The sequence below is a fragment of the Cebidichthys violaceus genome, unplaced genomic scaffold (genome assembly GCF_023349555.1).
Source record: "Cebidichthys violaceus isolate CVI_PGR_0920_01 unplaced genomic scaffold, fCebVio1.0.p SCAF_1, whole genome shotgun sequence".
Taxonomy (NCBI): Eukaryota; Metazoa; Chordata; class Actinopteri; order Perciformes; family Stichaeidae; genus Cebidichthys; species Cebidichthys violaceus.
The window spans coordinates 19977068-20004916 of NW_027176262.1; the positions used below are offsets into that span (position 1 = coordinate 19977068).

General features: G+C 41.1%; 1 protein-coding gene across 1 annotated transcript in view; it reads right to left on the minus strand.

The window, feature by feature from the left end:
• Window positions 1-27849, minus strand: part of maml2 (mastermind like transcriptional coactivator 2) — a 35126-nt gene that overhangs the window by 4762 nt on the left and 2515 nt on the right. Inside the window, exon 3 of the mRNA XM_068714077.1 lies at window positions 2966-4177. Coding sequence (XP_068570178.1) covers window positions 2966-4177 — 1212 coding nt within the window. The remainder of the gene's footprint in view (window positions 1-2965; window positions 4178-27849) is intronic.

A 27849-nucleotide genomic window follows, 5' to 3' on the forward strand; every position in this document is an offset into this window, starting at 1 on the left:
CTACCTCCCTAAAAAAGTACTTTCTTTACCTGTATGTGGACAGCTTGTATGCTAGTGTTGCATTTAGTTTGCAGAAAATTCCATACAGATTTTTTTTTTTTTTTAATTTATTTATTTTAATAAATGGGGCAGAAACCAATAAGCGTTCTGCAATAGAAATCAATTTGATGTCAGACATAATTAATAACAAAGAGCTACACCAGGACTGTCTGTCATTTCACTATTAACACGGTCATGAATACATCTATAGCTTAAAAACACAACACAGCTACAATACTGACGTGACTAGCTAAATGTTGTCCTTGGAATGGCATTGCCAGCCGACCACAGTAACTCAAGTTTCATAATGCATTAGTGTCCTCTACTGTAAGCTGCCAGAGAATGTATTCATCCTTTTTCTTGTGTGTGTGTGTGTGTGTGTGTGTGTGTGTGTGTGTGTGTGTGACCTCATAGCTGGGGAGTTGCAGAGTGGTGGATTTGAATTTTGTCATGTTTGACTCAGCAACCGATTATTAAACTGTAAGAAGCCTCAAACCAGCACCAAAGCTCACATCTCTGGCTGTTTTAAAAAAAAAGGTCCTCAGCTCCACTCAGTGGGAGGAAGCCCACTGCTAGTTGCTAGTGTTACGCAGGGGATCAAGGCACTCTTTCAGGACCTTTATTTCTCTGGCATTACTAATTCAATTCACTGTGGGAAGAGACTCTTCTCCTCTGTGAGTTGTCCCCTCCTCATTAGCTGGACGTTTAACCCTTTCCATGCTGACTGCAAAATACCAAACACCACTATCAGAACAGAACACTTGTTCTAAAACTATAAAGGTGGCTCTCGTTTCTTCTCCACAATTCGTCCGCAGTTAACGGCACATTAATACACAGTGTCCTTGGGAAAGTTGTCTCACCAAGCCTTACCCGCCATGAACTTGAGCACAGTCGCATGTCCTCAGCATTTTAAAGACCAAAGGTGACTGGGCTTTTACTTTCAGTAGCTCTGGGCTTTAGCAAAAACAAGTTTGCTTTTTTAAATAATTTATCAAAATCCATTTAAGGCTTTTTCATTATTTGACTTTCAGCCTCGTCTCCTCCTTTCTCACAACTGTAATTTTTGATTATGTAATGTTTTTTTTACTGCTTAGAATTTATGTTTCAAATGTGCTAAATTGATGTTTAGAACCACAACAATATTGTTACTGATCATCACCAATGCTGACACTAATAAACTAAAAATAATGCTAATTCTGAAACAAGTACTTTTGTTTACAACAACTAACACATTTTATTAATGTACTGTATGTTTACAGAAAATAGTTAACTTATTAAGATCATTCACAAATTTGAAAGATTTTGTATACTTCCTCCTAATTCATAGAAAGCTTCTGATAACGCAAATATTTTAAAGGAAGTTATAAGACAGAACATGCACAGCATTACGTTCTGTTTAAAGTGGAAATGGCTCCCTGGTGCAGTAAAGTGGTAAAACTGGTTCTGTTTTACCCATATGTGAAGATGTATTTGTCATCCTATCTTGTTTACTTCCATGTCATGAGTAACTCCCTCCCTCCCTCCCTCTCTCCTCCCACCCTCTCCTAGTCACTCAAGCGTTTCCCTTGATCTGTAGAGGTTATGAGAGCTCTCTTGTGTGGCTCGCATTATCATTTCACACAAAGACAGCTACAGATACTGTTAGAGCAAAAATGAAAGAGGGGACGGTCTAAATCTCCCCAATCATAACAAATCAGTGATTCAACCTCCGGCACCGGGCTAAGCAGATTACTGTCATTTTCCACCACTTGTCCCTTGTAGCCAACAACCTCCAATTAGCAAATCCCGCTGTGCATATCTGTGGCCTGCCGGGGAGCCACCATGACAAGCAGAGAAATTAGAAGTCCTGCATGTTAATCTACCATGCTCTGGCAATCTGTGTCATCGTCAAAACACTTTCAGGGGAAATACATATTCAAGAGAGTCACAACAGCAAAGGCACAGTCAAGCAGCTAGAACAATGGAAATAAGTCACAAAACAAACAGCATTGCATTGTTGCTGTTGCAGACAGCAGCTTGGCTGATGCAAGCAAACTGAGGAAATCAACTGATGAGGAAGACAACAGCTTGACTGTTACTAGACTTCATTATAAAAATATATATTATTTATTTTGTAAATAGACTGTTGGAAAATACACAAGGCAGTCATTCAACATCTGCTGAATAAAATTGTTCAAGAAATGTGTAATTAGTCAAAATTGTACATTTAAGTAAAGGCACTTTGGGGCACTATATATAGATTATAGTTATTGCCACTAGCTAAATGAAAGCCTAATCTCAGCTTTAATAGATAATATGCCTTTCCATACAACAAAACTGCATTATCAATTACATTTTGAGGGAAACATATTTTCTCCCGGATTATGTTTTTTTTTTTTAATTTATTACAAATACGTCTCTAATCCTAACCTCTGTAGGGAGGTGGATAGGAGGGTCAAACATACACAGGATATTTACCCAGGGGACCGATGTGTCCCGTGTGAAACCACAAGTCAACATTCATTTATTCTAATTTATCCATAATCCATAACTTAAATAACATAAACAAACATATTTTACGTCAAAACATTTTTTTTTTTTAAACCTAACAAAGTATTTTTGCTGCCTAAACATAACCAAGTAGTTTTGTTTCATTTTAGCAGTCGTTTAAAACTGTTATTATTTAAAAATACATTTCCTTGCAACGTAATTGGGAATGCTGTTAAGTTGTATTGGAACATCATTTTGTCACTTGAAGACCTTGCTACAACAATGTCGGTGAATGTTTACAGTATAGTTGGTTCCCATGCTCCTTTAAAAAAAAAAAGAAGCTTTTTGATATGATCAAACTGCTCAGTCATCAACCTAAGCCCAAGGCCGTTTTGTTCCCAAAACATTTGGAGATACAAAAGCAATCTTGTGTGAAGTCATTTGGCAGAGTCCTTACCTGGCGCTGTTGTGACAGTTTGAACGGCAGCCCTGCGGGAACCGGCTTGGGTTGCAGACAAAGCGCCCCGGATGTGGAGATCTGTTGGTTCTGGAAGTGGAGAGCTGAATGTGGCTGATTCTGGACAGTCGATGGCGACTGTTGCTGCTGGGTTGAAGTCTTGTTCACCGAGCTTGCCATGACAGGCATCGGCTGGCTGGCAGAATGGGGTGCTTTGGGGCTGAAATGCAACGTGGGCTTTGTGCTGAGACCCTTCATGTCCAAATGATGGGAGCCGGCGTGGCCATTTGACTTGAAGAGGCAGTTGTTGATCCCTTTACTCTGAGAGCCAATCCTCTGCTGGCTAAGCGCGGCCGAGCTGGAGACCTTGTCCTGGGGGAAGGCGCTGTTGGAGGAGTGGGTACTCATGGCGGGAGCCCAGTTGGTCAATCCTGCAGGTGATGTTTGGTGGTGGTGATGGAGCAGAGAGCTCGGCTGCTGCTGGTTTGCTGCCATCTGCTTCAGCTGCTCTGCGTGGGATATTTCTGGCCAGCAGGGCAGGGCCCTGGGGTGGCCTGCCTGAGTGACAGCTTTCTGCGACGTGGTGGTAGAAGAGGTGCTGGTCAACGTGAAAGAAGGTCCTGCTGAGGCTGGTCGAAGCTGTGGCGAGCCACCATGAACATGGCCAAAATCTGGGGAGTGCTCCATCTTTATCGGCTTATCCATGGGGGAACACAGACTGGCAGCTGCTCCTGCTGAGCTTGGCCGACCTAGATCCAAACCGAATGTATCATCCTGCTTCAGCATCTTCTCGAACTCCAGGTCATTCAGCGTTGGCACACTCTTCGTCAGCTCATCAAAAAGATCCTGGAGGTCTGGGTCAATCTGACCACCACCTTCATCTTTGAAGTCAAAAATCATCTCTGCATTTGACTGGCCACAAGACTGGACCTCAATGGGCTCTTTTTTCATTTCTTTCAGGGTCATGTTGAATATGTCCGAGCCCACACCATGGGGCATCATGTAATTCTTCCTCTGCATGCCCATGGATGAGGAGCCTTGCAGAGAATGAGACTGGGTTAAGTTGTGGTTGCAGGCCCCATGTCCTAGACCACCGGTATCCACACGCACCCGCTTAAAGTCTGATCCAGAAAAACCACAGGAGAGCCCATTCTGCTTTGGTGCGTGTCCTGGTGCATGTCCCTCAATCTTCCTTCGCAAAGATCCTTGAAGCTGCAACACACAACAGAATTGAGTTTTAAAAACACTTGAGAAAATACTTGGTACCTTCACCTCAGCAAAAACCCGCAAAGAAAATAAATAACAAGACTTTAATTATTTCACTTGATTCAAAAGCTGTCTTGTGGGATAATTGAAATGATGGCGATAGTTCTGAGTATGGGTGCGTTCACATTTTTTACATCCAGCTCAAAGTATCACCATGTCAATTACTTTAATTAAGAAATTTGCTCCAAGGCCTATAGATGCTGCACACTTGACCAGCTTGGGAAATTTAGGAAGATTACTTTTATTAATAGACAATGTTTTCAATTCAGTAGAATAACCTTTGATTTTTACGACAGTGATGATATCTCAAATGCTTTATTCTGACATAAATCACCCAGTCACATCACTTTGTAAAATAAAACAGATACATTCAGATAACACATATATTTCATATACAGTTATATTCAAACACTTGCAATGCATCAATGAGGAAAAATGGTTTGATATAATGTAGTTGCAGCGCAGCGGATGGGCTGAGAAGATAGCTAGGAATCTGATACAGTCGACAGACTGCAGAGAGAAGAATAGGGTCTTTGTTTCCCTCATTTGCATACATTATATTTTCTTCCATTGTGCTTCCTTAGATAGAGTTTTTTTCCTTTGTGGCTGAGATTCTGCTTAACATGCTGGTGCAGATATCTGACTTCCTTTTGTCCTATCCCCATGTCTTTATTTGAGGTAATAAGCACATACTGTTTAGCCGTGACTCACAATTCAAACCACTCAGTAACATCTCCATAAAACTGAAGCATTAAAAACCCTAACACAATGTGCATGTTATCATAGAAAACAGCAAAATATATATATACATATATATATACACATATATTTTCAGTAGCAAATATCATTGTCATGTCCAAAAAAAACCAATGGATTTTTTTCCATCACGAGTCTATGAGTCATTAACACTAATTCACTGAGTAAGGAATTGTCTATCCATTGGCAATCTCAGGCGCACTGTTGTATACACATGAAAATGACTGATTATCTGACCATCTTTTCATGTGGTGCCTGCATGGAAACAAAACGGCTTGGGCTGTTCACCAACCTGAACACAGGAGAGGAGTGTGTTGAATATTTCACTGTGGGAACAAATTTGAGTCATCTCCACCTGCTGGCACACATTACATTAAGATGATTCATAGCCTGAGGGTTGTGAGTGAATCCTGCAGTTTCACTACATTTCTACTCTGTGTCTGTATTACCTCTGCTAATGCTTCAATTGTTCAGAGATGCATCTTCGCAGTTAAATCAAGGCACGAATAAGTCTGTGACTCGCCAAGCCTCCTCTCTTAAAGCTAATTAGGGTTTAAAACATATTGAATAGATGTGGATGGATGGATGGATGATGATGATGACTATGTTGATGGCTGCGGTGCGTGCCGAGAGGGGGGACATTGAAATGATCAATTCTATTCAGAGGATCGTGCCAGTGGCTTTTTGCATTTAGCTTAGGAAGTAGACACTGTTATGCTTTGGAAAATGTTCTGCACCAACGTTAAGTATGATTGCAAATAGATTGGTCAAAGTTACCATTAAGTTTTTATTTAGTACCGTAGGAAAATCAACTTGCAAAGACTTAATGAGAAAATGTGCAGATTTTCAACTTTATCGCTACCTATCAGAGTTATATAGTGTGAAAAAGGACTGCAGTTGTTACTGATGTTCTCTGTGTCTCTGGGGCGTAGCTGCAAAATCTGTTGTTCTTCCGCATCCCAGTAACGCACTTGGAAGGAAGAAGAACTAAAGAGTGCTACTTCAGCTTTAAAAGCTTTAGGGCGCAATGTCGCTCAGAAACGTCCTTGTTCGCGTCACTTTTCCAACAGCAAAAATGGCATCTCAAAATATGATTGCAGTGGATGTTATAGACAGTTTGGATTTGACAGTGTCGATTTCACACTGTTTTGGCTGATATTCAGCCGGAGAGAGTCCGCTTCAGGCTGCAGTAGCAGCGGGGAGGGTATGGCCAGCAGGGACCCTCCAGAATCTGAGCTGCCGTGAGCAAACATCGAATTCCCCTCAGATGCCGACAGAAACGGAATCTTTCAGCTGTAATGAATGTCAGCGTGTGCAGGTTTTGTTGGATGCTGTGGCGCGCAATGCATCCTGGTACATGAAGGCACAGCCGGCACGGCTCCACAACAGGAGGGATCAGCTGTTTCTGTCACTATAGCGCACGCTGGAGAATTTATTTCTTTAGTGGACTACGTTTACGATCAGCACCGATTGGACTGCCACTTAAAAAGGTGGCAAATTTTCACTTTAAAAGTTGCTTGAGACCCATGACAACAACCAGTGCGACCGCAGAAGAAAACCCCATCTTGTTCAGCTTAAGACAGAGAGCTAGGGTGCATGTTACCCGTTTGTTTATTTTTAGACAACTATGGTTTAACAGTTTCAAAGCTCTTTTTGCTGGTGTATTTACATATCCCTGCCATCTAAAAATGTATAAAATATCTACAAACAATAATCAAAGAGGCAGGTTGTGAGAAGATTACCATTCATTTAGTCATTTAATTTAGTCATTTCTTGCATTAAAATGTTCTTGTTTGCCATGTGGCTTTCAAAATGTGCAACTGTATTATAACATGACAGCAACTGAATTTTAACAAACTACAGGTGACAAATAGTTCAATGTTATGTATTACCTAACTCAAGGTCTAGAGGTCTGAAATGCTGCAATGAATCTAAACAATGGATTAAGTAACTAATAATGTAAAATGCACAATATTTGCTCTTAATGTTCCAAAAACGCATAGTATGGTCCTGTGAGTGTAGTGTAATTCAGTCATTGCCTATACCACATTTTTATGTATGTATTTAAATAACATTAGGCTTTTGTGTGTCAAAATTTAAGTGGAAAATGCAATGCCTGCAAAAGAAAAGCAACTACTATTTTGCAGTTACATATACTTCTTCACAAAAGTAAACCTCAGTAGAAAAGTTCTTAGCAGAGACTAGAGAAAGAGAAATCTTGTCAGATGATGTAATGACTGGCTGTATGATGCAAAGTTAATACAGAGACCATTTTAACTTGGAGCTGTTCCATAAGTTCATCCACAGTAGGTCTCATTCACAAGCTCCCTTCTGCCATCTTCACCGAAATCCAGACTATTAAACATTGTGTCTCTATAGACTACAGGACATCTGTTTTTCTCCAAATGCAGATGAAAACAGGCCCTCTAGTGTGTGCAGCTCAGGCACACTTTCTCTCGTTCCAGAGGGCTCTTTCTGAAGAAGACAGACAGCAGTACTCCTCATGGTTCAAGGCGGTGTCTGAGAAAACACATCATGAATAATGGAAAGGACGGTGGATGCGTTGCAAAAAGCCATTGTGAGACAGCCCGGGTTGCCTCACTACTGCATCTGTGCCATTTAAAAATGGACTCCAGTCAAGAGCAGTTTCTTAGATCAAAATCAAAACTGAAGCTTCTCAAGAACTGCAGTCGAGTTTCACTCGTGAGAGTGTCCTTCATTTATGTAAAAAAATAAAAAATAAAAAAAAATAAAATATATATATATATATATATATCTAAGAACACACTTTTCCCATTTCCAACAAAAGAAAGGACCATCCTGTTCACACAGCACTCAGAAGCAGTGGCCTCCTAGCTGGCCTGAAATCCTCATGACAGATCTCCATGTGATCTGAAAATAGATTTTTTGATTAACATTTAATGAGCTTAGAAGCTCTGAATCACTTTGAAAGTGACTCCTGCTGCATGAGAGGCTCCAACATATGTATTATATACTGATCATCTTAGAGATGAAAGAATAACTGCTTACATCCATTTTCTGTGTTTGCAAAATGTAATTCACCCACGTCTGGATTAGTAGCATGCAGAGTGTTCATTTGAGGATTTTATTATTGTAAAAGTTAAGGCCAACAACTGAATGTGCTTTCTAGTTAGAGAATCTCTAATATAAACTTCTCACAGCCCCAGTAAATAGAAGAAACACAGAGTTTTAAAGATTTTGACCTGGTGTAACTTTTTGTGGAACACATCCAAACTACGTGCTTTAATTGAGATAGTTGCAATTCCCCAAAACATAATTTTAGCGAATCACAAATGGATTTCAGTTTTGAGAATCACATTTCCGATGCTGCTTATTGATGCCCTTTGACTGTAGCAGTGAGGAACCTGACCTTGGCCATGTCGGAAGAGGCTATCTATTCCTGGGAGCTGGAGGGCTGCTAGCCCGGGTGTCAAGCTGAGCAGTGTGGTGATGCTGAGCGCTGTGGATGGGGCTCCGGGTGAACCATCACAGGGACGCAACACCAGGCCTCCTGGTACCATCTGTCAGTCCAGTGGCACAGCCCTCAGAGCCCCGCATGCTTGAAGGGTATAAGGTTTAGGAGTGTTCGAAGGTTTTGTGTTTGAGCATGAGAGCGTGGCTCAACAAAAGATAGAGCTCGTCAGCCTTTAATCTATTCACCAGAGCCCTGAAACATGTTGCAATCCGCTCCTGTGAGAGTTAGAAACCTCCCTCTCGGCATTTGACATGGAAAAAACAGTCCCAAAATAAAGGAATAAATACGGCTATTGTGTTCCTAGGGAGACATAATATTTATGCGGTTCTGCAGGTTGCATACTATTGCAAGAGGGGATTTCAGCTTGTTTATTGCCAGATAAGAAACAAGAGCCCTCAGACCTGTGCCAATGTCATACAAAATTCAACTATCTGCTTGCAGAATGCTGAGAAAGTGTGGAGGGCTCTTTTTAATTATCGGGTTTACTAGCGGCCTAAAGCTGTAAGCTATTATATTATATCCAGAGAAATTAAATAAATCATCCTGGATAGCTTGAAAAATTGAATTATTTAAAACGAAGGTAAGGAAGCTGATCCTGCTGTGATATAGTATGTATATTCACAAGGCAATTTATAGTTTCAGTGAAATCAGGTCAGGGCGGGCTGCTTTGTCTCTCCTGTAACCGGTTCTCTTTTTTTCCCCCCTTTTGTTTGTTACTGAGTCATGGCTCCTTTTTTATTCAGCACATTTCAGGTAACCGCAAGGTGTGCACAATGTATTTGACACTGTGATACAACAAAAAAGTTACAGAATTACCATGATTAGTTGATGGCAACAGGAGAAAAATACTGACACAATAACTGACAATTAAGCTTTCTGGCTTTAAGCCTTAATTTAAAGAAAATATTTGCATAGCACTAAGAATAAAGAAAATGATAAAACACTTTGTGAGGCAGCAACAAGCAATTATAACTGAACTTATCTAAAATAGAAGTACACTCAGATCGCAGACCTCCGCCAAGGACATGGCCTCTCGATGTTAACTAAAGTGATTAATGAATAATTTGTATATGCGCCTCGTAATTCAAGTCCTCTCCCAAATTGAATTGGTTCCTTCTTGGCCCATGCCACACCCTTCCACCAAGTTTAATTAAAATGGGCTGGTTATTTCGTAATCCTGAAATCATCTTCAACCTATTGAAGCAAGGTTTACACTGTATTAGACAAGAGCTGCCATGTTGAAAGCTTGGCAGCTACTTGTATCATTAAATTAAAACACTTTTCAGTATGTTTTGGTGGATAATTTAATAGCTGACAAAATTGGTAGACTTGATTGTTTTTTTTTTTTACACATAGTAAGTTATAGAGATTTTTTTCCCCCCAAACAGAACACTTGGAAACCTCATATTCCAATAACAAAAGAAACATATTTAATCTGTTTCTATAGGGCATGTGCCATAAGGTTGCACAGGGATGTGCGTATAGGTTCATGGTGTGCTTCCCTAATCAGGCTGGCGCGTGTTGGGACGAAGCAGCACACTGCAGAGGTGGGCTACTTTTGGCTCATCAGCACTTTGCATCCCCACACTTCCTGACACAGTTGTATTAGATTGAGGCTGCCCTCCAGAGAGCAGGCAGGAGAGAAGGATGAGCAGCAGCGGCAGCAGGAAAAAAAAAAAAAGAAAAAAGAGAGAGAGAGAGGCAGCTTTGTGGCAGCCTCTGGGAAATGGGAAGAGATGATAAGAGCTCCTTTGAAGAGAAATCATCCATTATGTTTACTGAAGGCCAATTTTTTTTTAACAGTTAATGTAGCTCAGCTCCAACATTCCATGGAGGAACTTGCTATTTTAATAAGAGGCAGCTTGCACACAAAAAAATCCTGTTGGAGACACTTCCCATTCAAATATCGGCTCTCCATTATCCAAATACAGAGATTAAAAGCCAGCATTCCAATCACTTCTTGCTTTGGCATGTCTTTTGTTCAAAATCAAGCAGATGAGTTTAATATGATATCCCCGGGGCTAAAGGAGGCTCCTCCGAAAATATGCACGGACCCCAGAAGAAAATATGTGGGGCCCCCTTGACAAAAAAGTGACAAGCAATGGTGGTATCTCTGCGGTCACCGGTCCCCGCACACCCATTACAAAGATGAGAATCCTGAAGTGAGAGTGCATGGACAAGGTATGTAAAGCTGAGTCATTAGTCAAGCAGATTTTTAACACAAATGTATTCCATCCAATTATTCTTGACCTGCTCAGGTAGGTTGAATGGCCAATTAATTGCACATAATATGTATTGAGTATATTCTCGTGTCAGGGAGAGTTCAAGAGCTGTGGTTCCTGGCAGTCAAGAATCCCAGGATGGCAGTGAAGCAGTGAAGTGATCCTGGGAACAAATATGGGGTGTGTGTGTGTGTGGGAGGGGGCAGGCAGGCAGGCAGGCAGGCAGACTCTGCCAAGGCATCACCGCAGCACCAGTGAGGCCACGCCACTGCAGACGTACCACAGGTCACCGACATCGCAGTGACAAGCCGTCACATCACATCACCCATGGCCATGTGGCTCACAGAGCTCCTGACGCTGCTGTCGCCTCTCATCTACATGTCATTCTTAACCACAGAGACATTTACTGAGGAGGACTGAGGGCTCCCACACTCAGGAGCAATCCCATGCAGCACGCATCACTGTAGCTTCCAGAGTAAAAGGGATCCTTTCGATAAATGATTTAATGTGGGAAACTACAGGATGTGTTCAAATTCACTGGCCACTGAGCAAATTTGATTTAACTGCCACATCCTGATCTCTAGCCACAGCATATTTTTTCCCTATTAAAGACAACTACCGCCTCTGTCTTCACCTAGTCATTGTAAGAGAGAGAAAGGCGACGGACCTAACAAGCGCAGAGCTAGTCACCGATACATCTCATGCCTTCCAACTGCATATAGGCTAAGCTGCTATTGTAGGGTCTAATTTAGTGGTAACACATGCTTAAACACCCTGTGAGCTGGAAACACCCTCTATGAGCTCTTAACTATTCCCATCCACATCTGAAGTGCTGAATGCTGCGCACCAAAAATGAAAGGACACGATGCATCTGCCATGATGACATGCTTCTTGAAAATTGGTATACTGTATGTGCGCTGTGTCCACTAAAATGTCAGAGGCATGAGCTAAACTATTTTCAGGCTGGGAAACTTGAGGGTGTGGGAAGTTTAACAAATCCGAACATAAAAAGGATGCTTAACAGCAAAGGCTTAAGGATAAGAAATTGACAATCCCTGCAGACACCAGAGGTCACTGTGACTATGACAAAATGAAACAAAATCCTCAAGTTAACAATCCTAGATGTTGGGAATAGATATTCATTACATTAGAGAAGGTAAACTAGGATAATACCAGCACTGTATCATGGGTCTTTTATACAGCCTGGAGCTATATGACATTGATTGACACATTAGGTTCCAGTTTTTTGTTGTCGTTGTCTTCATCACATTACACAAACATGTAACAACTACAGAGGTGAAACTAATAGCCTACATAAGACAGTAGAAAGATCAGATTTTGGCTTCTCTGAAAACAAATCCCTTGTTAAACAGGTCTGACGCTCTCCGGAAATGTTTGTACCCTTAAAAAAGTCATTGCCATACAACCACAAGTACCTTTTTCCCAGCAACCGTCAAACACAAGGCCTGCCTCCGGTCATGCCACAGGAAAAGGCCCATAAGCAGGGAACAAGTTCCCTTCCTGTTTTCAAAGACGATTCCTATGGCATGCAGAGCCGTTTCCTGCTCGCTAGGCTCATTTCACCATCTCAAACATCTGGCTGCTCTTCAGCATGCAGCTGCAACACGGTGAGAGCCAACAGTGCCACTGCTGAGTTAAGCAACACAGTTCTGAGCCATTCCAGTCATAACTCTGGCCACTAGAAAGAAAAAACATCAACTAGCTTTACTAGCTAATGCGAAGCGTCCAACTAGTGTGCATTATTTAGGATCTGCAGCAACTATTGATGAGATTATCCTTATTTACGGGCCGTTTGGATGTTATTTGAATGAAGAATTCCTCGATACATCCCCTTTCAAGCACAGCGCCTGCAGTTCCAAATCAGGAAACAATATGCGTCAATGTCTGATGTGATTGCAGCAAAGTGCTCTTTAGCAGCATTGCTGTGGCGATTTCCCAGTGAAACAAGGATCCATTTTATATCCCGTGGGAAACCTGGGCTGAGTGGTTAATGCTGTGCTAATGCTGCTTCACTCAGCCAGGTCTTGATAAGCCTCATGCTTTTAGAGGGGGGGAAACACATTTAGTGTTTTAAACCGCTTCAATGGAGAAAGCTTGGAAAAATCCACTAGTTGAAAAGGGGATACTTGTTGAGTTTTGTCATCTCTCTCAGCTTTCACTTAAATTACACACACACACGCATTAGACAGGCGAGCAGTCACAGTAATCTGCACTCATGCTCTGAAAGAATCCTCCGCTAGTTCGGTTTGGAAAGGGACTGCTGCAGCTAGAAAGTAAGAAGAAAAAATAAATGAGTGGGAAGCTTTGTTTGACTCCCACTCCTATCAGTGCTGACATTCCAAATAAGGTCTGTGAAGACCGGTGCTGGCAGAGACGGACACAGAAAACACTGCAGAGCTCTCACAGACTCCGACCCAGGAAAAAGTGTGTGTGTGTGGGGGAGAGGGGGGGGGGGGGGTAAGCATTGGGGATCATGGTGCAGAAAATATGTGACCTCTAAAAATGTATCATCAGCCTGACATTTCCCAGAAGGAGAAAAACAAAACATCACATGATACTGATATATGTTAGATATTAGTACGATATCATCCATGAAAAACAAACAATTCAGTTAAATTCAAAACTGTTGGCCTTGGTTGTTGATAGCTGTGGCCTAAAAAACAACTGGTCGTCATACTGTTGAAACTGGCGAAAAAGTCTTTGGATCAACTTTGACTACCACAAAAACATAAAACCTATAGGAATCATCGCAGAGAGCAGTTAATGAATAGCTGCACTAGATAACTTTGCACACTGCTGGCCAAATGTTGGTATGAGGTAATATTTTTTAATGATTTCTTGGTTTGAATCATACAGTCTGCTAACTGCATATGTTGAATTCATTTTTACAATCATATTTACAAAAAAATAGCAGCAGGACGGCGTTTAACAAACAAGCTCTGATAAACCCACTTTACGCTTCATTCCCAGCACCAAGCAGACAAACAAAGCTGACTAGTTTTTCGTGGAGGTGGAGACCAAAACAGAGCTAAAAGTAGAGTGAATATTGGACTTAAAATTCGGGAATGACTCCAAATGGATGCTAATATTTCAAGTGAAAGTGTTTAAGAAGACAACTGCTGGTTAGTTACTTGGTGATAATATGTCCAGACTTTGGCAAAAGTGTCTTTTCTATTGCTGCCCCAATTTGAAATTTGGGCTGACAAGGGCAGCTTTCATTTAAAAAAGGTAAAATGTGTATTCTCCTGCACATAAAGAATTAGAAAAAGACATTTCATTCCAAGGGTTGCCTTCAGTTGCCACCCCATAGAGCCCTGCAGATACGTAGCTCATCACTGTCTGGGCGAGCGATGGCTCACACAGTGGCAGGGAGAGTTGAAGGTTGCAGCAGCCCATGTATCCGAGCAAGTTTCTACCTGCAGCCAGCTCTTGTGTTTATCTAAGTGGGCCTTGTGACTCAACGCTTTAGGTCTTTTTACATGTCGCAGCTGGTGAGAGAGACACAGCTCTCAGGTAATCTGTCCAAGTGGAAAAAAACAACTTTCCCATGATGTGTTCATTGCTATTCATTCAAAGTTGAGGGAAACACTAAGCAACCGTTGTGATTGCAACCTGATTAGGAGGATTTGTGCGGATAAAGACACTTATGGAAATAAATGATCCCCTAAGCACCCTGTCTCATCCAAAAATAGTCCAAAGCAATTAAAAGCAGGTCCTCTGTACCTACAGTGGCATCTGGTCAAGTAAACATCTAGTCTGTTGCTTGGAAATAGTCAAACTGTTCTTGATGGCCAAAATGTCAGTGCTCACTTGACAGTAGTTTAAAAGTTCCAAATACTTCAGCCACTGACTAATACAAATTCTTCATAATTAAATTTGAAAAAAACTATTTGCTGCTACTACTTCAACGAAGTTCCACTAGGAACAACTTAGTAAACTCGTAATAAATATTGAAGTCACTTGTATGTATGCTATGCTGGGTATGACAACTTAATTGACAGTGAACGTTTAAAAGACATTCACATCCATGTGGCTATCGTCACAGCAACTGCTAAAGAGGGAAGCACAGATTCTAGTCATGCTCCCTCTGCCCGGTCTGTAGAACAACAATAACCTGACCAGACAGAGGCTGTCGGGAAAGATAAACTGGCAGACTGCATTGATGGTACAAGTTGGAGAAATTGGATTGGGAAGTGGAAATACAAGGTAATCAATCTCTCACTTCCAGTGTACAAGTTGCCCAGCGAACATAATGTCGTTACCAGAGGCTGAGCAAATCTGAACACTATGTACATTAACAAGTTATCTCGTATTATTTCAGTATAAAATGCAGCATTGTATTGGTTACCTCAGTATGCTGTTACCGTTCTAACAAAAATAAATATCTACCTTTAGTGTCAATGTGAGGGTTTTGGGATTATTGCATTAAACATAGTGCTGCTGTCACATTAAATTACACCCTATTAGGTCAAGGTTGCGTATATAAAACTATATGCATTTCCACCCAAGCAAATTATGATATTTGGTCTAGGTGGAAGAGATTATCCTGCTTGCTTGTGTGGATTTCACAGCTCAGCTGGCAAGGCGTCTCTTCACTGACTAGACAGCTGTTTTTTTCCTCCTCACTTTGACTACTCCAGGCAAAACAGATGAGCTTGGTGATTCAAACTCAGCCAAGGCAGCATAATAGAGGGGAAAATTCCCTCTCACCAAGGGAATTAATTCACTGGGAATGACAATGAGGACAAACACTGATAAACATTAAGTGTCAGTATTTCAGTCAGTGCTTTGAAAAGTTGTTCTGGTATAATGTTCTAACTATTGTTAAAATAATATTTGGCTAAATATGTTTAAATATTGTATATTCTCTCGGTCAGTGTTCCATTTAAATAAACATTTAAAAAGGCCGCTTGCTCCAGTATAAACAAATAACTATAAAAAATGAATCTTAAACAAACGTTGTATCGCCGGTCATTTTACTGAAACAAGGACAAACGTGTCAGTGATGTAAAGCATATGATGCCACGACATCAGTTAAGGACCTGCAGATGTAGCACTGCAGTTTGAGTCAAACCAGTGGCACCGATCTACGAGACAGAAAAGTGCAATTCTAAAACTCGCCTCTAAGTGGTGCATGTTTTAAAAAAACTGCAGAAACACTGTTTACATGGAAGGGGCAACATCATGAATGAGAGCGGGGATACGGTGATTTCTCTCAGCCCTGCTGCTAATTTGTCCCCAGTGGCTCTGCAACACAAAAGTCCCCTGCGGTCAAAAAATGAAAACTGTTGACAGGACACCTTTAACTAAGCAAGGCCAATTATTATGAAGGTTATATATTTGCACAACTTTGTCTAAACCGCTACTGCTATTCCCGCTCCTTTCCTTCCTACACTCCCAAGCGCTCCCCCTTGAGGAGAATCTGCAGTGAGTTTACAAGCCAGTTCAATGAGATGGTTAGCGACTAAACTTAGAGACAAATATAAAAGCATATTTTGTCCAGACCTCTTATAAGCACTTGTATGTTCATGTTTGATTTTTAATAAAAATAATTAAATTAGAAGATTTCATAACAAATATCAAAATTCCTATTTAGTACTAAGACTGATGTTCAAAATTTTGACAACCAATATATATCTCATTAAGTATCTTCCATTGTTACAGGACACTGTGTACAGAAAATATTGTACAGTACATGATAGAAACTCATTTTGCTCTTCAAGGACACCCCCCCCCATCCAACTACCTAAGCAAGCTGTCGAGTGAAGTGAACAAGGACTTGAAGTTAGGAAAGTGAGTGGGCTTCGATTAATGTATCACATTTGACCATGCCTGTGTGTAGCCGGACCACAGAACAGCATAGGTTATGGCATAAAAAGGCTGGCTTTGTTGCCGGATGTGGGAAAAACATCCAATAGACTCTAAAAAAAGCACAGGAAGGAAACTGGGGGTGGGGTGGCAGTGAGTAGCAATGGGGGTGTGGTGGTGGAGAGTGGGAGTGAGAAAGGAATGTTCTCTTCACTCGCTTTCTCCCTCTTGTTATCATGCATACGCACACATAATAACCCCACTTTCTCACTAACAGCTATGAAAAGAATGCAGCATCACCGATTTTCTCTGCAAGCAGAGGGGCAGGAGAATGAGCCTTTACTTGCTTAATGCTCGTTTGCCATCAATTCAAAATAACAAGTCGACCCAAATAAATCTAAAGGGGCCCCATTACAGGGAACATTCCCTCTGCCTGTGTACTTAGAGTGGGTGATTCAATCTTTTTTAGGTATCTCAGCTGATATAGTGAGAAATTGATTGATGGAGTTAAATAATGCATTGATTTATAATTGTATTAATCATTGGGAGGCACCATTTCACCTGACACATACTGCTTGTGCCAGATATAGTCTGATATGGTGCAAGTTTGTTTTAAGGGTCCACTTAGCAAGCATTTAATCAAAGTCGATGTTGGTGTCGACCGCTCATGCCCTGGGTTAAAGGTCGACCAGCAGACTACACATATGAGATCTGGTCTTGCCCTAACTTTGCTACATTTGGGTGTTATGTTCTAAATGCTTATTCAAAATATTATGCCCCATTTAGATTTACTCCACAAGGCCGCTTAAAAGCAGCTCCAGCGTAGTTATAAGATTCACCTCCTTAATTGCTTTAAAACTCATTTTCATCTTCTGGAAGCAACACTTAACACCTGACTTTAGCAGATGGATTAAATATACAATTGTGCTTTTTGAGAGTGGAGTATATTTCATTTTGTTTTAAGTGAAAGAGGCAAAAACTACAATTAAAGAGAATTAGGAACACTTGTATATATTATATAATATAATACAGTGAGCGCGTAAAGATGTCTTTTACGGAGAGGAAGAAGGTGAATATGAAAGCCCTTACGGAGATAGTAGGAATCACCTCCCTGAACTTCCCTTTATTAATATGGTTATTTCCCCTGAAGCTGAAAATACACGTAATAACCATAGAAAAACATGTACCCTGTTATGTAATCCAGTACAACACCACAGTGCCCGATACTTAAACTTCAGGATCGCAGTCTCCGAGCTGCCACAACTGTTAGGCAAATCACACAGCATGAAGTCAAGATGATGGCTACAGCTATGTTTACACAACTAAAACAATTTGGCTGGCGTTAAGGAAAACGTTCAACTAAAACTCAGAAGGCAAACATGTTCCATCATTCATCATCCAGGCAAGATGCAGGTACTGTCTGCTACACAGATCTCAGTGTGAGACTCCATGTTTCTGCTCATTAACCCTTCACGTAATCCTTTCACGGTAGGGAAACAGATTTCTCTCACTTGTCATGCAAAGATAACATAGCGTTGACATTGTAAAACATTAAGCACGCTTCATCAAATGTTTTAATCAGCTGTTAGCCTCATTTGAATAAAGGGGGACTGCTGTTGATGGTCATCAACCAATCCTGACATCTGCAGGTAAAAATTAATTCAGAAATCGCCTTTAACTAATGTACAACATTTGTTTGATATTGGAACGAATAGCATTACTGTTAACTGCAGCCATATCAAAACAGAATGATGAAATCAGTAAGCAGATAGCTCTCCAATATATGCCAGAATAAATAGAGGCTGAAATTGGTCTAAAATATCCAGCAAACCATGCAGTCCCTCTGCCACTGTATAGACCTGCTTCCTGCTAAATCCACGCTGTAGATGATTCGACAGAGCAGATGAAGACCAGAGATCGTCCCCAGGTTTCACGTCCCGTGTGCTGTGGATTCAACAGCAGTGTCTGTGTACCTCTAGGTAAGGTGGGGAGAGAGAGAGCAGGCGCCATGAGCATAACTCAGCACCGTGACACCTCACCACAGCAGAGCACTAACACAAACATTCCAGCTGCCACTTCCCAGCCTTATTGGCAGAGCTGAGGCAAAAAACAAGACCATCTATGTTCCTCCCCTAGACCCGGATCTAAAGCTCTAGACAGGCTGGTCTGGCAGTCTGAAACATTTGATCTAGGATTTGACAGCTGTGGGATTTTGAAGGCTGATACCAACACCTATATTTTTTGGGCAGCAGCTATTTTCTTAATTCATATCTGACAATGTTAAAGCCCTAAAATGGCAAAGCTGTAAAAGTTCCATCAGCATTTTTTTTTTCCTTTTACTCAGAAGGGTGGGGCAGCCTCTGAAATTGCAACCATTAAGAGGAAATTCCAGTTTATTACAGTTAATATATCTTATAACAAATTGGCTTTAATATTATTGCTCTCATCTGGGATCACAGAAACCTTGCTACAACAAGCCCGATGGGCCAAAAATCGAGCGGTCAATTGATCAGACATTTGGAGGTACAGCCAAAAGTGAACGCACTCCTGTTGTCATAAATCCCTTGTTGCACTGGAAAACTGCCTAACGCAAGTATGGTAGGTCACAGTTAAATTGCGATGGATGTTTACAACTGACAGTTTAGGTAACAAAGTCTTCCTTTGTTTTCTCCTCTGAATAAAGCCTGTCAGTCTGATGTCTGAACACTCGTATTTCTTTCCCAGTCTGACTCCTTTTTTTAGCAATGTTCAACCTTCCCAGATATCAGCAATTTATCTAAGAGACTACAATATTTAAAAAAGAAAAGAAAAGAAAGAAAAGTAGAAGCAATGACCAAAACTATGAAAATAACATTCTAGATGTTTTAAAAAAAAAAAAAAAAAAAAAAAAAAGAAAGAAAAGGAAAAATCCTTTCCACAAGGCAGGGCGAGGCAGTGGTGCCATCCACGACGCTCCTGAAGGAAATCCCACCACACTGCACTGCTATGATTTAACGAGGCAGCTGTCTCAAAAGAAGCGTGAATCTCTATCAAGCTAGCGATACTGAAATAATCTAATATAAAAAAAAAAACTACAACATAAAGCACAGTATGTTGGTTTGATTCCAATTCAAATGCTCACGTTAGAAGATAGGACAGCGTTCAACGTTGCCACACATCGTTATTGTCACTGCTGAGACAGAGAAAGGGTGTATGCATATTAAACACTCTTTCTTCAGAGGAAAAAGAAGATGAAGAAAAGGAGATGTCAAGGACTAGAGACTAGAGAAAACTGTAAGAATGTTTACTTGAGCTGCATTTTTCTATTAGTTCCTGACATTCATTTCTAAAACAATGTTAGCAGCATCGTTTCAGACACGCAAACATTGTGTGTCAACAGCGTCAGTGACTTTCGCCTCTCATATATTTCACATCTATAATATTCCCCCGAGGACAACTGTAGCAAAGAACCGAACATTACCACTATGCAAATGGAGTTGAACTATGACTTAGACCCCAGAGCACAGGAGCGGGAGGGAGAGAAGAGAAGAAAAAGTGAATGCTTGTGCCTCTTTTCAGCACTCCGCAACTCTGGAGCCTGGGAACTTCAGCAGCTTGGCCAGGCTCTGAGAAATATCCTGAGCTGTAATGTAAACATGTCTGAACTCTGATCTAGCATGGCCCTCCCCTCCCCACTTCCAGTTTAACCCGGAATTCTGTGCAAAGGGGTTTGCCAGTGACATCGGGAGCCCACTTTCTCATTTCCTGAGCGGGGTAATGACCCTGGGGAGAATAGGCTGTTTGAAGTCCCGCAAAGAAAGCCGCTTTGCTCTGAACCCAATTGTTCCTCAGCAGAGGAGTCGAGATGGCTGCTCACATTTGGCTTGGAACGGTTTTGTCTGAGAAATAAATCTTGTTGTGAACCCGTGAAAGCCAGGCTGGAGTAAAGAATTACAGCAAGGTGAAGACATTATGTTAACGTGGCAACACATCCCCACACCCAGTTCTCCGGTGACAGCTGTGATAGTCAGATCTGTTTACAACCAGCTCAGGAAACTCCGACATATCAGGTAGCTGATTGTCAGATAAGTGTGAGAACAGTTATAGATAAGGTCTTGTTTATCCAGGCATCACACAACAGTCGGCTCTAAAACAAAACCTTCATAGCCGTCAAGTTGGTGCACAAACTGAATGTTGAATATATGAATACCGCTTTTCTTTCATTTTGCATGCAACGTATCCCCTCAATTCACCTTGCATGCACCGCACATAAAATACACCTGAACATGCTTGTTCCCACAGGGTTCCAGTTTCAGCACAGGGTAGCAAAGCACTTGTGGAAAGACACTCCAAGGCACTACCCTACACCCCTCCCTTTTCCTTTTTTTCCCCTTTTCCCCCTCTCACACTCACACACTCTCACACACAGACAGAAAATCCTGCCCTCCCTTCAATTAAGTCAAGCAGGAAAAACCTGACAAACCTCAAAGAGCTCTCTCAGCAGAAGAAATCGCATCAGGCATGAACGGCTACCTCTACAAGGCCCCTCTGAAGATATAGATGTACATAAACATGGGCCTTTCTTGTTAAGTGGTTGCCCCCGAGCTTCACATATATTTTATGTCTAAATTCCAGATGATGAAAAGCCATGAAAAAACATGTTTCCTCAGTCAAATGGATTAAACAGCGGCAATGGAGCACTAATATATTAGTCGTCCAAAAATTCCCCGTTGACTTCGGTGGCGCAGATGAGAGTTTGTGTCTCGAGGTCCACATAATGCTTGAAATTCAAACAAAGTGCCGGCAACAACGGGAAGCATGCTGAAAGCACAAATCAACAACAAAGGGATACAGTGGGGACTCTCTAATCCAAACCTCTTGGGAATGGAGGTATTTCAACCCAGTGAAATGCTCACTTGGATGAAACACTGAATAGTGGGGTAATTCATATTCAGAACATGAAACGAGTATCCACGCACAGTCACAAGAGTCTATTGCGCAGTCCTAATTTGCAGTTGGAGGATCAGCAAGGAAATTTAAACAATTGTGCAGCCTCTTTGGAACCCATTTTCATATTAGGTGAGTGTATTAGATAGCAGGTTAGAGTATTAAATAAATACCATATAGACACAAGTAAGGCTCCAACTAACTTGTATTTTCTTATGGACCTATCTGTAGATTTTTTTCAAGTGTGTAGCATTTCGGGGGTCTATTAACAGAAACGCAATATAGTATTCAGAACTATGTTTTCATTGGTGTATAAGTCACCTGAAACTAGGAATTGGTGTGTTTTTGTTAGCTTAGAAGGATGACGATAATGATGATTTATATCTATAGGGAGCGAGTTCCCTCTTGCGGAGGGGCAGTCAGTTGGTTGCAATCTGCAAAATTAAAAATTAAACTAAATAGTCAGTGATACAAAATGTCAGAAAGTACTTAAAAATGTCCATCACAGTTTCCAAGAGAAATAGTTTTTGCGACCAACAGTCCAAAACCACAAAATATTCCATTTACAGTAAAATCACACTGAGAACAGTAGCAAATTCTCAGATTTGCAAAGATGAAACTCGGATACTTTTGCTTGATAAATGACTTAAACAGTTGTCAGAATTGCTGTAGATAATTGTTCTATTGATCAACTGTATGATAAATCGATTAATTGTTTCAGCACTAGACACATCACATACTTGCTCTTTTAATCCTGTGAGAATAAACAATGCCAAACTCATATTCATGACCTGTTATGCTTTACTGCCCTGGGTGTAAATTAGCAGAGTGGACAGAAAAACAACACAACCTGCACCACCGGGGAGGAGATGTTGCAAGGTTGATGCTGATCATGTATTTTCTGCAATGTTAACGCTGTGTCTGAAGGTAAAGCGGTTACCTTGCAAGCTCGGCTAGAGGCCACGGACCACAGCCAAGGACTTCAACCAGACGTCTATGGAGGAAAGGCTTTTAACCCGGGACGGGCAGCAGCTCCAGTACGACTACAGGCTAAATTTACCCTAAAGACCGGGCTGTTATATACCTGATACAGCAGCAGAGCAGACCAGGCCCACCTGGACTTTCTGAGCATGTACACACTTATATTGTATCAGCCCTTGAAGACTGAGGATGAGATGGGTCTACTACATGATTTCGGCAGCCCTCTTCAAAGACAGATACAGCCTTCCCATGCTGAATAAAACATAAGGCGTGTGCGGCAGGGTGGGTTCTGTGTGTGTGTGTGTGTGTGTGTGAGATGGGTGGAAGGGTAGTTGAGTGGGGGAGTTGGAGGAGCTTTTTTTTTTTTTTTTTAAAAAGACACCACTACTAGACATACTGTCGAACAGATGATCCATGGATGCCTTTGATTTGACACACATCCTCACTGCCCTGCTGGGTGTCTGGAAGCTTTCGTCTCCCCCAATTCATATGTTTTTCTTTGTTTTCTTATTGTGTATTTTTTTTTATTTTATTCTATGCAGGGTTTTTGGTAGCATGGAACTTGTTCACAAAATCTAAATTAGTCCAGAAAAAGAATGAAAGTGTGCTCATTTCAGGAGGAGAAGGCGATGCAAATCTTGCCAGGTACAGAGATGTCCCAGATTCACAGAGCACTGCTTCTGCACGACACCACATTTGCTGAGCCTGGTCTGTGTAAGAGAAATTATACCGAATATACCTTTTGTTTTCGACACGGATAACATTAAATGTATCATCCAATCAGAATATGACATTATTTTTTCTTACATTGCTTTCTTTTATCAGAATAGTCACAAAGTAGTGCAGTTCATACAAAAGGGAGTGAAGGAACCGCTATGCTTTTCAAGTTTTAATGAATTACTAAAACTGCATAATCAATAAACCCTCACTCCGCTTTACGGCCGCTCAGACATTTCATTGGTCTCCATCGTTCACTGATATAAATTACACTAAGCTCATGAAAGCTTTTACTGTACATATTGTCTCATAGGTCTTTTCTGGGAAAATCCACTGGTGCACAGGAAGTGATACATTTTTTCTGGCATTAAGAACACTGTTTGGAACTGGGTTACCATCAGCAGGACGGACAAGGAAAAGAGAGCCCGTATGACTGCTTAGCACAAAAGATGTCCTCAAAATGAAAATCGATTGGACAACAACTTAAAGTTTCATTTTCGGACCCCATCATACTAGAACTAATGATTTGTTGAAGGTCCTGACTTATGCCATCATGACACTGGATAATACTAAAAGCTGCAGTTTATAAGATTGTAGATTCAGTGTCTGTAATATCTTTAGTAAATGCAGTCATTAACTCAAAAGGGATTGAAAAATAAAGCTCCTCTGAGAAATGACAGTCATCAGTGAACTTTGTTTTGCGACGCTTCAAAATCTGGTGTCCGCGTTGGCTACCAAAAGAGAAGCTTGTTGAGGCTGGTGCCTCGCTCTCCCTCGAGGACATAGCAATCACGACCACAGAATTTATGTGTTAGTTGCTTAGAACACATGTATGCTGATGTTTACTGGGGAATAGGGACATTCATTTCATGCACGATTTAGCCAAAAGATGATACTGTAGCCATTAACCAAGTCAGAATCAACATACTGTCTAAACAAATGTCATCCAGAGGCAGCAATTTCCTGGAAAGACAGCAATCTTTGTGCGTGATATTAACCTACTTACTTCCCCCTTCCTCAAAGACAAGCTGTGCTTGAGCAGATCTAGTTGGTGCTAAAAGTTTACGAACTGCCATCGGATAGGACTGTGGAATGTCCAGAACATAATGTTACATGGCCCTCACCGTTATTACACAAGTCAGTAAATCAGGCTGATGCATATCAGTTAAAAAGCTGCTGTCATGTTTCCCTGAGCAAAATGTAATGATGATCCCTGCACTTTATGAGGCGTCAATCAGAAGACACAACACAGAGATGTATGGAGTGAGAAGTCCTAATATTATTGTCCTACTGTATATGTTACAGCCTGAAATGAATCTGGAAATACTTGAACAAATGAATCTAAAAAGAACTATTTAGTAAGCAAATGACTCCTAACTCCAATCACATGCCATAGTGTACTTTACTTTCATGTCAGATGGTATCATTTTTGTTAAAAGAAATCTATGGTGGATCATTAATGGAGGGTGATGCATTTCTATCTAGCCATTGTGTACAATTACTGAAAAGTCTATCAAGTTTTTGTATTATATTGTTACGGTATGTGAACTGTCAATAAACACCCCTTTGACAAAAGTGCTTTCTGTCAAACTATCATAAGTATAGCACATCTGAAAACATCATGTAAACAGAGTATTGTGACATTTATTACTTTCCAAGTTGTGTTTTTTGTAAAAAAAAGAAAGAAAAAAAAGAACAAATTTAGGCGATAGGATATTTTAAATACATATTCCACACCTACAAAATGCACTATGCATAAGCAGAATTGGATTGCGGCTGTGTTTAAACTCTATCTTGGAATGAGCACTAATCCCAAATAGAAGGAGGAGATTAACAGATGGCTTTACTACAGTATATGAAGGCCTATCTTAATGTATTTTAATCAGAGCACTATGAGCTGCACGACTCATCTCACAGCTACAGTCTATACAATGGGACAAGCTTAATCACATCAGGCTTACAGAGTAGCCGTGCTGTCAATAAAACAGCACCCACGGCGATTCCAGTCCTCACTAAAGGGGACTTAAAGTAATTCAGCATCCAGACCCACTGACAGCCAACTACCTCTAACAGAAAAGAAAAAAAAAAAACTTTAGCCTTCCCATGACAACATGGGAGTGATCTGTGGGATGAACATGGATCCCTACTTCATCCACGGGGTTGGGTAAAGCTGTGGGCTTCACTGTGGGTGGCCCCCATGGACCTGGGCTAATTGTTTCACATCTCAGCCGAGCCAGGCTGAGTTCAGACCACCGGCAGCTCTGATTCAGGCGGTTCAACAGCCAAACAGGGTATGCCAGGAAGCACTTACAGTGCCCACCCCACCCCGCTCTCACACACACTCTTCATCCATCATACATGACCACCAGAGAGTAACAAGGCACTTCTTTTTCTCCATGCTATTCGAGCAAGCCGTCAATCCACTGGTCTGATCCACCGAATTAAGAGGTGTGACTATTCTGTTTCATGGTCATGTTGGCTGAACAAAATGTACTTGAAATGCAAATACAAAGAGGGGTTCACACAAAAATTGTGCTGTACAGGAAGTGATGTCAAACTGCGACCCCTCGTCACCGTTCCATAGTCTAACTGATCATCCAATTCTTTTCTCTTTCCTTGTTTTAATTTTAATAATATCTAAAGTCCGGAAGATGAGAAGAGTAAAAAAAACAATGGGAAAGATGGGTTAAATTGGGGAGAAGGGTTAAATTGGGGCAAAGTCTGAACAAATTGTTGTTTATTCTGCTTTCCTCCCCTCTTAATAATATTACAACCCATCAGATGTATCTTGCAAACCTTTTGTGGAGGTCCTGAACCCTTAGTTAGGAACATCTGATCTGTCAACAAAAGCACAACCTGACCTTTTGTACAGGATCCTGCAATTGTGCCAAACACATAAAGCTTGAAGATTATTTGGGCATTGTGCCTTTTCGGGGCAGCTGACAGTAGACGGTGACAGGAAACATAAGGAGAGAGGAGAGGATGACAGAGACAAAGTTATTTGGCCAGATTTGAAGCGGGGACGTTGCGGTTAAGCGATTTCTGTTTTAGACCACGAGATGACCAGGATGCCTTTTACAAAGAGCTGCCGCCGTGCGTTAGAAAGAGTTGCAAGTGGGCAAACACAACAGGCAAACACATCAGCATACAAAGCACTTTCCCTGCGAGCGTGTGCTGCTCTAGGCCTATAGTTCTCAGATCTGTCACTAGAACAAGACTGGGTAATAACAAAATCCTCCCAGTGCACACAGGACTGTTAATCACCAGGCATCCCTCGCCTACTGCTTTTTCAAGGCCTGTTTGACTTAAAGTAAACACGTGCAGGAAATGTATTCAGTGGCTCTAAACATTTATATGGGGGCCTTGTGGTTCAAACTGTTTCATGGCCGGCCCATCTTTCAAGAAGGTGCTTAGTGAGCCATTTGTTAAAGGCATGATAATAGGGCATGACAATGCATGGCATGCAACATGCAGTGAGGCTGTATCATTGTTTGTCACGCCTTTAGTTAGTGTACTCGTTGATAGGCCATGTAAGATGACGGCTGAATGCTGATCTGATGAAACTTAACGTCTGTACATTGTAATACGGGGCTAATGTTTTGTAAGCTCCATCCTGACCCATTTTCTGTGCTGAATGTATTTACTGATACAGGTATGAAGGGAAAGATTGGAAAAAAAAAAAAACAACAACACATAATCTATGAATCCATAAATATCCAAAGGCTTTCGACGAGTTCACGCGAGCATTATGGAAAATCATTTTTCTGAGTCGTCAGATAAATAAGCTCTCGTCTTTCTTCTTCTCCAATTTCATCTAAAAGAATATCCTTTGTTAATCTGGTCTCAATGAGCACCGTTGTTAAAGTGCTGCTCACTCTGCACTCCCAGCCAGTCATAATCCATTGTGTTGTTTGCCCCTCGCTTGGTGTACATTTCCAGCACAAATTCCAATGTGAACAGTCAATAACATGCACAGATGTGGCCATTGTAGAAACCTTACTCTTTAATTCAGAAGAATGTAGTAGGGTGAACTACAACTGCACCCCAGGAAGTATCTGAAGCACAAGTTGTACTCTTTTTATTGCCAGAGATTATATATTTAAAAAAAGCTTAAAGTATTTAGTTGCAAGCTTCTACAAGTTATTTTGCTTGATTTGAACAAATTCAAGAAATAACTCTGCAGTATTTATGCTGGAAAGATGCTGTATAAATGCATTAAGGGGGATTTCTGCAATGGCTGCTGTTCTCCTTCGCCCAATCATCACGAATTGTGAAAAACATATTAACCTCAGGGTTGACAAAAACATGTACGCCAGGATCTCATTTCCTCCTCACCATCTTGCTGCACTCATCAGTTTTATGTAGAACACGCTACTCCAGAGTCAACATCAGTAAAAATGAAACGGCACATGATAATGATGTTCCCTGACCTCTTTTAGACAGTCAATATAATCTATGATGTTGTGTCTTGCCTCCCGTCATCATGTTCCACAGCTGTGCTGCACCTACCAGCATGAAAACTAAATATGTGGAACGCTAGGAAGCTAAACTGCGCTATATATTAGCACCATAAATCAAGGAAAATCTACTTTTCTTGTATGTGAAAATCATGACATGTAGAGGCTGTAACCTGCTCAATGCCCGCGATGGCAATGAATGAGCTGACGGAACAATCATTGTTGCCCCTTTTA